At 37.1% G+C, this 12,310-nt stretch overlaps 1 protein-coding gene across 3 annotated transcripts in view; it reads right to left on the bottom strand.

The window, feature by feature from the left end:
* Positions 1-12,310, bottom strand: part of hdac9b (histone deacetylase 9b) — a 53,493-nt gene that overhangs the window by 21,893 nt on the left and 19,290 nt on the right. For 2 of the 3 annotated variants that reach the window (XM_052578237.1, XM_052578238.1), the window contains exon 3: positions 5,058-5,126. The exons of the other annotated variant lie outside the window; for it this stretch is intronic. In XM_052578237.1, coding sequence (XP_052434197.1) covers positions 5,058-5,126 — 69 coding nt within the window. The remainder of the gene's footprint in view (positions 1-5,057; positions 5,127-12,310) is intronic. 3 annotated transcript variants of the gene reach the window in all.

The raw sequence follows: 12,310 nt of genomic DNA, 5'->3' as shown, positions 1-12,310 counted from the left end.
TGTTTTTTTTTTTTAAACCTGGCAACCCTGCCTACTTTTCACTTCATTTGAGAAAGGGACTGCACTGGTCACACCGACTGTTTCATTATGTATCATGGTGTTGCACTGCGTACACATGACACATTGCCTGTTTTTGTACTGTATTCTCGTATTCATATTTAGCACATAAAATGTGTGAGAACCACTAACACCAAGCGTCACGCGGTTCCGTCATTTGATTAGATCTATATTGCTTCAGTCCACTTAGCTCTCACAATACATTGTTGACTAGATGAATCAACAGGTTGGATGCTGTAGAACCGCAATGACATTAATTTTTTTCCACCAGTCCCGCAACTCTATTTGAATTATGTTAACAAGGCACTTGTTGAGAGTACAGTGGGACGTGGGCCATTTTTGCATCACCTGACATCAGAACTAAATCGGTGTTATGAGACAAAACACACTCGCACCTCGTGTTTTGGCCTCGAGCCTTTGGAAGAACATTATGTGTAACGAAGCAAAGATGTTGATGTATTAACGCCAGTTGAGCTGAAAAGAGAATGGCAAACAGCAGTAACTAGGCTAAATATAACTGCTTTTCTGAGCACACTCTTAATATAGGGAATGTGTGAAAGACTGTCAAACGTGTGGAGCCATCTGGTAATTTTAACTCGGGCAAAAATAAGTGCACCCTGTCAAATTTATGTAAGCTATTGCGCTGCCCACCCCTACCACCACAAACATTTCAAGCACCTTCTAGCTTTCATGAACTGTCTTTAGTTGTGGTTTTACCAACAATTTCTCAACTGAACGGTATGACATGAGATGAGAATGGTGGCGCAGATGTGGCACTGTATCAGTAAACACAAGTACGAAGACCGAAAGCACCCAGTTTTATTTTTAGCAGGAAGGGGTGACAAGCATTCTGCCCCGCGTCTAAACGGCTCCCTTAACCCAAAGGGATATTGTGACTCATCTGCTGTACTCCATTTCCCATAATCCCTTGAGCAATGCATTTCTAGACTGATGCTTCTCATTACTGTTGATTACTGAGATGATCAAAGCCTAGAGTTTGAAGTGCGGCATACAGCCATAAAAGCAAACCTCCCACACACCGTTAAGTGAAAAAGGTACTAAATTAGACTCTTAATTAAGCGTTTATGCATACATGACAGTCTGTATTGGAAGAAATGTCTCACACAATGATGTGCTACCTTTTAATTTAAAATGAAAATTGTCTTCGGTATAAATAGGCTTGACAGAGTCAGTGCAATGTTGAATAGCTAAATTAAATTATAAAGTTCATGACTTTTCTAATGTTATGTTTAAAAAAAGAGCATAAATAGTCTTATATTTTAGTATGCTTCAAATGCTGCATATGTTAACCTTTCCTGCAATGAGGCTGCTGGTACATCATTTATATACGGAGTACAGATAACAAGCTGCTAAATAATCAGGTGCCCTATAAATTAGCCTCCGGCACATTTAAATTGAATTCTATTTTTTAACCTCTGTTGTCAGTAACAGTTTTTTTTATATTTGGATGAGATACGGTGCGTTTCTTAGCAAAATAAGTGATGCTTTTTTGGCTGCATATGCTGCGGTGACTGAGTGCTCATTATTGCTGATGTTATTCTGGGTTGCAGGCGTGTCTAAAGCAGGAAACGCTGCTGTATTTTTAAGTAGAAGCTTATTCTTCACAGCAAAAACAGGACAAGGGGAATCCAGATCATCCCTTTCAGCAAAAAACATGTTTCTGGGGTTTATTTTTGGATGATTAATTAAATAAAAGGGAAAAATGCCCTAGAAATTAAAAGTAAATATAAGTAAAGCAAATATAATTGACTTAATTTTCCTAAAATGTTTATATAAAAAAAATATAAATATAAAAATATATTTTAAAAAATAAAGATAGAAAATAGTTTCCATCAACATTTGGATTAAAAAACAAATTTGAGTTTAAAAAAATATTCCAATCAACACAACATTTTTCATATATCTGTGTATATATACTGTTTATATATAACTTATAAAATAAGTATCGAACACATCAATATAATATATTTTTAAAGGTGCTGTTGATATGAAATTTTCACCAGATGTCGGTAACAACCCAAGCAATCTATACATACAAAGAAAACAAAACAGTAAGTTATGAAATTAAGTTCAGTGTAATAAAGTAGAACGACCCCGGGGGAAAAGTATTGAACACATGAAGAAAGGGAGGTGTAAAAAGGCATGGAAAGCCAAGACCCCAGCAGAAATCAATCAATAATTAGAAAGCAATCCTGCCCCTAGTCACTGGAAATTAATATGAGCTGGTTTAGTCCCAAACGATGGCCTATAAAAGGTGTCTCATTACCAACGTGTCACATGAGAAACATTTCATGATGGGTAAAAGCAAAGAGCTCTCGAGAACCTCGCAACCTTATTGTTGCCACCTTTAGAAATATATTTACTGAGAGAAAAGGGTGACGTATTCAATACTTATTTTATCCGCTGTGTGTGTATATACAGTATATAATATATACTACAATATATAATTAAACATAATTTACTTTTTTTTTTTTTTGAGAATTTGTTATATGAACCTTTATTGTGTGGAACACCGTATGCATATCTGTGAGAATTAAGAACTAACTACATTGAAACTCTTTCACAATGATTTTGTAAACCTATCCAAATTATTTATTGCAATAATCAAAATCTTGAAAATGTATGGAAAAACAACACATTTTTCCATCCAACAACAATCACAGCCCTGACATTAAACATCAGCGAGAGAGTCATTCCACTCGTTATGATGAATAATACATTCATAATATCAGCCCAACAAAAGGTTCAATGTTCTACTTTATAGTTCTCCATAGACCGCATGATCACATTATTTGTTCATCACTGCCATTAGCATAATCCAAAGCTCATGTTTAAAAAGTAAAATAGCCTGGAGTCATTTTGAAAGGCTACAGATAAAAGCAACAAGATGATGCCTGAACAGTCATTTATTTTATTCAGAAATATATTAAAAACTGCACTAATCAATGGATTGTCTCTAATTATAACCTACATTAAGGGACTGCTTGTTCGGTGAGCATAAAATTGCTGCCAGTGTATTAGACTAGATGTCTTTATGTGTATTTTACACTTGAGACACTTTGTATCGTGTTTTTGCCGAAGCAGACATGTCAAATAAACCAGAACAAACTGTAGTACTACAAGACATTTCACACCAAACAGACGATGACTTTTCAACCGTTCATTCAAAATATTTTGTTCAGTCAACAGAATATTCAGCCTTCTAACATTTGCTTTACTCTGAATTGTCAGAATGATTATAACAGTTGCACGGAGACGAGCTTCAGTGCTTTAAAACTGACAGCGGGTGCACATTAGCATTACAATAAACATCTTCCGACAGCAGCATCGCTCCCATAGAGTTCTGCCTCGACTCTGATCACATATTTTCAAGCGTTGCTTTGAACCAAAGAGCTGAATCCTTGAGCATGTTCGGTGTTACAGATTAAATCCTTAAGTCGGCACTCTTAAGGAACACTTAACTTGACCTATTTGCCTCAGTAACCACAACAAATTAATTGCAGTTTGTCTTTTGATCGCACAGTGAAAAGCTCTAACTTCTCCAGATACTCCACACTCCGCATTTTTTGCAGCTGTGCTATTTGCATCGAGCAGAAACGCAAAAAAACTAACAGACATTTTTAACAAGCAGAACCCTTTTCAACAATAACGGATGTAAGACATAACCGCATATCACATGACAGTGAAAAACTCTCTGTTAATAATAACTGTTCCACTGTATATTAAGTGTTTGTCGAGATGGTATGATAGCAGAGCGCCACGGCGGCTAATCTTAGCACTCTAATGCTATAAGCTGAGAATAACATACTAAGAATAGCTGACCCACAGAGCGAGCAGCGGGCCTGCCTGCCTCGCTCGGGTGGCTGTTGTTTAACTGCATACTTCTTTTAATGCCATGCATGCCTGTACGAGGCTTTCACTGGACAGATGAGCATTAATTGAATGGCTCGGTATTAGGCGGAGGAGTTTAGGGCGAGAAACGGGGTGCCCTACTGCCCTAGCTGGTTGGACTTAGTCCCCTAACAGGTTGCTCTGCTGAGCCTTATTGAAGACGACAGCTCAGTCTTTCTCTTGTCTTTGTACACAGTACTCATACAAAATGAGAGAACTATATTTAGAATGACAGGATTGCGTTAGGCAGTGCGTGCGCTGATTTGCAAGTCGAAAAAAATGTAGCGTACTTTCAGTTATGTTGCAACGATGCTGAAATCTAGGCAGAGCATCTCCTGTGGTTCAGCGGTGAAAAGTGCAAAGAGAGAAAAATCAGAGGTGAAGCAATGTCCTCCACCCTTCTTTCAGGAACCGAAATGACTCAATCTGTCTTATTATATACGCACTTCCTTCCCCCCCACATTCACCCCAACTTTCATATCATGGATTTCCCAGAACAACACCGTTTCGAACCGGTCAGAGTTTGCGCGAGCGCCTCTCTGGCAGCGACCGCAAGTCAGAGACAACAGCAAAGAGCACAAATGAGTCACGCTCAAATTTTAGACAATAAAGCTAACACATCCTTGCTCGGTGATGTCAGAGCCAAGCTCTCCTCAAACAGAGTCAGGTCAAAAATAGAACGGGTTGATTGTCTTTGGCGAAACGCGAACAGCAACGTCCCTTTCATGTTGACGCCGTATTTCTCAGGAAGTTTCCTCTCTCCTGAATTAAACGCTAAAGTCGCCTAACATCCTGTACGCGTTCTGTTTTTATCCCCATTATAACCTAAGCTTTCTGACGTCTGACAGGATAATTACAGTACCTTGAGCTGCCCCTTTGTTAGTTTAGTGGTTTAAGGTTAAACCCACTAACAGTCATCCACAGAACGATGCTCTCTTGAAAGTTTCTCCTCGGACAGCATAATAACATCACGAACGTAATCTTACAGCGCTTTAAACCGGGCAGCCCTGCAGTATAAAACTCCACCAGTTCAAGACCCTTCTCATCGGAGTACTAAATACGGACCGAGATCTTACAAAAAGAGTCACCTGAGTTGTTGACGTTGTGCATGTCAGTGTCGTGAGGGGTCGGAGGCAGCCGGTGTTTCCCGATGATGTCTGCGGAGAAACAGGAGTCAGCCTCGTAAATGGTCTGGAGCATTAGTACTTGAGTTAGCAGCACATCGTCTGCCAGCCCTGCTCTTCCTGTATTGCTGTCAGCTTGTCCCCTCCTCTTCTCTCGGTCTCTCTCTCTGTGTTTGTCTCTCTCTCTCTCAAGAGACCAGGATTCGCCCCTGCCTCCTCCTCCTCCTCCTCCTCCTCCTCTTAAGCGACACCCGAAGAGTTACAGAGCTCCCCCTCACTAACACTAAAAAGCTTCACTCCTCCTCTGCTCTGCTCATCTCTTCGCTTCTTCTCCTTCGCTTCGACACCTAAGTGGCTCTGAGAATCAGCAGGAGAGTCTCTCACATGCTCTACACTCTGCCTTCCTCTTGTCCTGACAAAACTGCTTGTTATTTTCTCCCCGATGTGTCAGATTGACTGTTTTTGGTTCTCCCTCCCTCTCAACCAGGTTTTTTTTATCCTCTACGGTTGGTTGGAGTTGCATTCAGCTCCTGTTTCTGTCTCTCTCTATCTGGTTTTCCTTCAAGTAGCTTGCTGCAGAGAGGAGGAGGCTGATTTGCATGCGAATCAACAAGAGCATGGCCCACAGGTGACAGAAATAGAACAATGGCCGGCTCGGGCTATAAATAGGTCAGGCGCGGTGCGGGGATTGGAGCAGCATTGATGCGTTTAAAAATATCGCACCGAACACAGCTGTGGCCCTCATCTACAGCCAGAAGGCATGTCTCCGTGTCTATCGCTCTGTCGGTTTAGTATGCTGTCTATCTTTATCTCTTCTTTCATTTTCTCTCTCACTCCATCTCTCTTCCATTATCATGCCTCTGGCCTCCATAAAAAGACACACTACCGGTTTTCTGGAGTTATAAATATTTCCTCCCTGCATTTTGCTTGACACGTTGCTGCTCTGAGCTGCGCCGCTGACATTCTCGCAGGGTTTATGTGCTTGGCATGCAGAGTAAAATGCAACATCTTGCATTCATATCTTGCATTTAAAACTGAACGAATGGCATTATATTGATTCAAATATGAATGCAGGTTGGATAAGGCAATGGCAAAAACATTATATGCAATCGAATTACTAACAAAAAAACATATATATATTTAAAATGTTATTAAAATTGTATTGCCTGATACCAGATAGTTATATGTTATCCTGTTCTGGACCCTTTAACAGGGCTACAGGGCCCCCTATTATGCATAAAACGTGGTAAAACTTATTCATCAGTAAAAAAATATATATATTTGATATTGAATATTAAATATAAATATAAAAAATATATATATAAAATTAAATAGTTTTAAAATTAAATAATCTGCTTTTATATTGTTTTATGCTGCTTTTATATTTAAAAATGAAGTAATTATTTGTTATTATTTTAAATATATTTCTTACTTTTTTTCTTTCTTTTTTTATCATGATACGTTTGACAGCCATGAAAAAATATATATTTTGTATAATCTTTCTCTCAAATTTCTAATTTTGAACACTCAAAGCAGAACCTACTATGAAGCCCCTTAAGGGACATAGTGAGGGAAATAAATTAAAATTGAAAGAAAAATTTTATTGTAAAGCTTGTGCATTCTCTATCCAAATTTTTCGCTCCCCTCAAAAAACTTTGCATTCACACACAAAATTTTAGGATGGAAATAATATGAGGTGGGAGAAACAACTACGCAATATTTCTCAGGGGAACGCAACACTTTTGAATGAGAATGACAATGTTTTGCAAAACAAACTCAAAAGCATTGAAATATAATTTTTCCACCCATCTCGTTTATTTTCCATCACCATGTCCCCTCAGGGGTTCGAAGAAACCTTTGGCTTCCACAAAGAACTTTTATTTTTAACGGTGTACTGCATGTCATATTTCATTTGCCAAGATATCCTATAGAAATTCTGCACTGTCAAGAACAGTTCTCAGGAGAACACATTCTTTTAAGCACCAATGCAGTCCAAGCTGAACTTAGCTTGCGCTTTGTGTGCATGTGTGTGGTCATTTGTAGACCGGGCAGGTTGTATATTGAGGTCACTGTTGCTCTTCAGGAGGGATTTCCCAGCTGGCCAAGTGTGTTTAAGATGAATTAGTAGCTCAGAGCACACAGGGGGAGCCATCTGTGTGACAGTCGAACTTTATTTAAAACTCTCACTTTAGTCTCTTCTGTTGTCACACTGCACTAAACTCTGATCCATGTTTTCCTTATCAATTTTTGAGAAACAAAGACTGAGCTTTTATAAAGGAGGACTTACTGCACTACCTCAAGCATAATGGTTAATGGTTTTTAGGATGAGCTTAAGGGGAGTTAAAAACAAGTGTGCTTGTGAAGGGTTACTAATAGTAGTAACTATTGTGGCAAGAGCTTAAGTGCTAGTAACTAGGTAACTCTGGAATTAGCCTGCATCTATACATAGAGCATATACAGTATACTGTACAGCAGTCTGTCGCCTATATGAGCAAACTGAGATGGTCAGTTAATGGCATTATTTATAGCAAATATACACATTAAATCAGTAAATCACTTCCAGTAAGGTTAATATCAAAAATCACCACTGAATTAGCTTATGCTTTCATTTGTTGAGATGACATAAAAGCTTAATATGTTCTTCTAATATATATATATATATATATATGTATGTATGTATGTATATATATATATATATATATATATATATATATATATTGCCATCATGAAATTACTCTCATTCTAAAATTTTATTTCTTTACTTTCTTTCTTCTGTGAAACATTTTAAGATTTCTTTTATGAAATATTGTTTTGAAAGTCCATCAAAAGATGCTTTGGTAAATTATGTTTATGAGATAAAAAAGTTCAAATTGAGACATAAAATTATGATTTTGAAATGATGGCATACTAAGTCATAATTTTGAGAGTTAATAATATAAAAAGTTAATTATATTAAGTCCAAAAAAAGTCCTTTGGTAAATCATAATTATGCTATTAATAAATCATAACTATGACAAAATCTAAAATTGTAATAAGTCATGATAAGTTAAAAATTATGACATATTAAGTCATAAGATTAAAAAAAAAAAATCTAAATTATGAGAACATAAATTCTGACATAAGTAGACATTATTATGATATAAAAGTTGACTTAATTTCAGCCTTTTATGTTAAAATTATATTTATGCATGTCATAATTCATAACTTTTATCTTGTGACTTCTTATCTCATAATTAAAATTTATGTCATAAATGATTCGTTAAAGTATGTTTTTTTTCTTATGTGTTGGAAAAGCTGCAATCCTAAAACGGGTTTCCAAAATTCTTCAGAATATCTTGTTAAAAGTCATACGTACATGTTTGCAACTACATAACAGTATGTGAAGGATGAGAGAATATTCATTTTGGGTGATCTATCCCATTAAGTCTGCATCTTCATAGTATTTCAGAGTGCTCAGCAGATCCAGATCACCTCAAAGACCCCATCTGCATCTAAAAATACTCTTTGTCATTTACACACACAACATACACTCTAATATCTGTATGTTATACTTCCCATGCTGGTTTTTGAAGGAATAGGCAGGGTATGAATTTCAATGTCCGTAAAGAGCAAGAAGCCCTGATAGATGGACAGAAAAAAGCGAAGTGGCAGGGGGCCCATAATAGCTCATCCACGTCAGCACTGGCCTTTATTCGTTCTAGTCTTATTAAAGCATTTGGGTGTAGCGTCAACGTGTAAGCTGGAGTTACACACTTACACACACACACAAACATACATATATATATGTGCCTGGCCAAAGACAGTGCTGTCACCTCCACGACATGAGCTGGATCAGACAAAAGCTCCTGAGCGTTTTCTGAATTTAAATGTGAGCTAAATGGAGAGCTCTCAACAAAACAGGGTAATAGAGAGAGAACAAGAACAAGAGAGCACATCAAAAGGGAAGGTCACCACAATGGGCTTTGTGTCACATCACAGACAGCACGTACATCATGCTCTGCTTTAACACAGTTACACAGGCAAAGGGTGATGGAGTTTATATACATTACAGCCTTTTGCATCAGAAATACATTTGACTACTTGAAGCAACACACATATACACACCAAAACTCAATTGCATTATCTCCATACATTTCCGTCCGAGTACATTATAGAATGTTTTTTTTTTCAAGGGCATCAAATGTGTTTACTCTAAAAGCTCTGCACTCTTTCTTTGGTTCCTTGCTCTCGCCTCGTTCCATATAAAGGCAGCGCTGCATTAGCTGTCCTCCGGGTGAGCAAATATTGCTCTTTAGTTAATTAGATCAGACTGCAGCCTGTTTTTGTTCCATACTGGATGATGACCACTTTGTGTGGGAGAAGGAGGTGTCAGTTCCAGTGTCTGCTCACTTGTTTTTCTTTGCTTCAAAGATCTCAGTCTCTTTTTGTCTCTCATGTCTTATCTGTCTCTTTCTCTCTGAAACTCTTAGATCCAATAAATGGATTAGGTGCACTGTCTGACCAAGAAATTATACTTTTTCATTTATTTCTTGTGTGTGTGTGTGTGTGTGCGTGTGCGTGTGTGGGGAGAGCTACCTAGAACGGCTGCACATTTGGACACAAAATTGCTTCAAAATATCTAAAGAAATTAGCCACACCTGAAAAAAACAACTCCTTTTAAGAATCTCGTCAAATAAGAAAATGGTTCGTGAAGAGAATAAACAATGTAGGCCTAGTCTATTCATTTCTCACAATGGCAGTAGAAGTAAGAGTTTGTGAATAATAATTCATTTAAAAACGATACAAGTAGCATTTGTTTTTACTACTTTTATACTAATTTCCTATCAAGCACTATCTTCTGTGCATGAGTGCTGCAAAAAAATATTATTTGGAATATTAATCGACTTCGAATGAGATTCGTTTGTAGGAACACGGCCGCGCAAGCCATCACAGACACGCATATGCTTTTATATGTTACAACAAACAAGCGGATGAGAAAATATCAAGTAAAATTCTATGAATAACTTATATTTTAGACCCAGTATTGACAGTTGAAGCAGAAGATCAACTGTCACGTGTGCAATGCAACACAGTGGCAAATCCAACGTTTGGGTGAAAACGTAGATTCAGTGACTAAAAAAGTTGCTTGTTGCCACCTACTGGCGTAAAGAGTCACTAAAAATAACCAGGGGTCTCATTTATAAATGTTGCTTACACACAAAATAGGCATAGAAATTGCGTACAAATTTTTTTACGCACATATCGGGATTTATACAAAAAATATTTATACAGTAAATATGTATGCACCGTATGGACATTATGAACCATGCTTTTTTTATAAAACTCTTTTTCAAGTAAACAATGACTTTAAACTCTGTTTTCATGTCGATATACACATTTACAAGAAATATTCCACTCGATTTAATAGAGATTAACACTGAAATTACATAATTTTACCAACAACATAATTGCATAATTTCATTAACAATAAACTATTTTCCTGTGACATGTTGTTTTTATTAAAGCGAGGAGTGCTATAGGTGCACAATAAGTAATCTTTAAACTAAACTAAAGACCACATGTTATGAGAAATATTTTAGCGAGAACAATGATCGATGATGCGTAATTACTGCGATATTATGGCGGACACTGCTGTATTACTGAACAAAGACAGCTGCACCGAGGTGTTACTGCTGTGTAAAGTAATCTCTACAACATTATGAAAAATTCCACTATATTTGAAGGACATAACTTGGAGAAAACGGTAAGATTTACATGTTTCCTCTTTACAACACTTTGTCAGTGATGTGCTGAATCAGACAATACACTGCAATAAATATGCGTTTATCTGTTTCCACTAAAATAGCGAAAAAATTTTATCTTATGAGCAAAACTGCATACATTTAATTTGAAATAATCGAAATTCTATTTGGCCAGTGTAAAAGAATGAGAGCATCTAAAATATCTGAGAACTATTTGGCGTGCGCATGGTTTTATAAATCTGAAAACTTTTGAGTGTACGCAAAATCTAGCTTTTATGCCTACATAAAATTTTAGGATGAAATCTACGGAGAGTTTTATAAATGAGACCCCAGGCCTGGCCAAAGATGACTAAAATATAACAGTTTCAATAATAAGTTTTCTATAAAGTTTTCTTATTTTATTAGAATATAGTTCTAAGTTCACACCGCAGCTATAGCTTAATGTAATAACACAGATGTCAGCTGAATCACTTTCAAAAGGTTTTATTTTTTATTTTATTTATTTTTTACAAATGATGAGTGAAACTTTTTCTGCCAGATTTTTAAGAGCTAAAACATTGAAAGCAGCAAAAAAGATAAAAATGCAGTTCATGATTATAATGAACAGAGCATTATTGTCCCTTAAAGTCATATCCACTGTAATTTTTGGTTTGTTTTGCAGTCAAATTTCCTGTTGTCTGGTGAATTTTTGACAAGCGAATTCAAAACTATCTCCCCACACAGATTTCGCAACAGATTCTAATTGGTCACGAAAATTCATAAGTATTTCCCCACGGATTTCACAAAGGACCAAAAACAAGCTGCTTGGTTTTGAAGGGACTTCTGTGTGAGCTCTTCATAAAGTATATTGCTACACTACTGACAATGGACCTTTTTACCAACTACATTTTTATTTTATTTTTTACCAGAAATAATGGGACAGCACCTACAGTTTGTCTGGAACACAAAAACACAGATGGTTAAATTCCTGTGAAGATAGTTTGATTATAGAAACTATTTTTTTTTTCACCTTAATTTTATTTTTAGTTTACAATAACAACCCAGATTATCATTTAGATAGCTAAAGGGGAAATTAATGAGGGGGTGTGATTGTGAGTATCTACAACAAGCAATTTTCCCTCCAGAAATATGTTGGTTTACCTATATCTGCTGTGTATGCATGGCTACGTATTTGCTCCCCTCAGAGTTTCATCATAATTGTTTGTGGCGTTAACAGCGGGATGTACTCGTTTCAGGTTGCCTGTGGCAGGGGAGCCCGGAGCTGTAGTTGTACTTGGAAACAGACGAGAAATCTCTGTCCTCCCATGGGTCCCGGCTCATCTGGGGCAACACGCCTCACAGACAGACTGCCAACATTTCAGGTTCACGCGTACACACTTGCATCAGTTCTCTTTCCCTCCTCCTACCTTCTTTCTGAGGTTTTCTTTCCTCTGCTCACTGCCTTTTCATCCTTCATAAAGAGCTGTTCAATCTCAC

Source organism: Carassius gibelio, chromosome B16 (genome assembly GCF_023724105.1).
Source record: "Carassius gibelio isolate Cgi1373 ecotype wild population from Czech Republic chromosome B16, carGib1.2-hapl.c, whole genome shotgun sequence".
NCBI lineage: Eukaryota > Metazoa > Chordata > Actinopteri > Cypriniformes > Cyprinidae > Carassius > Carassius gibelio.
Note: the sequence above shows the minus strand (reverse complement) of the source record. Positions and strands in the feature narration are given on the sequence as shown.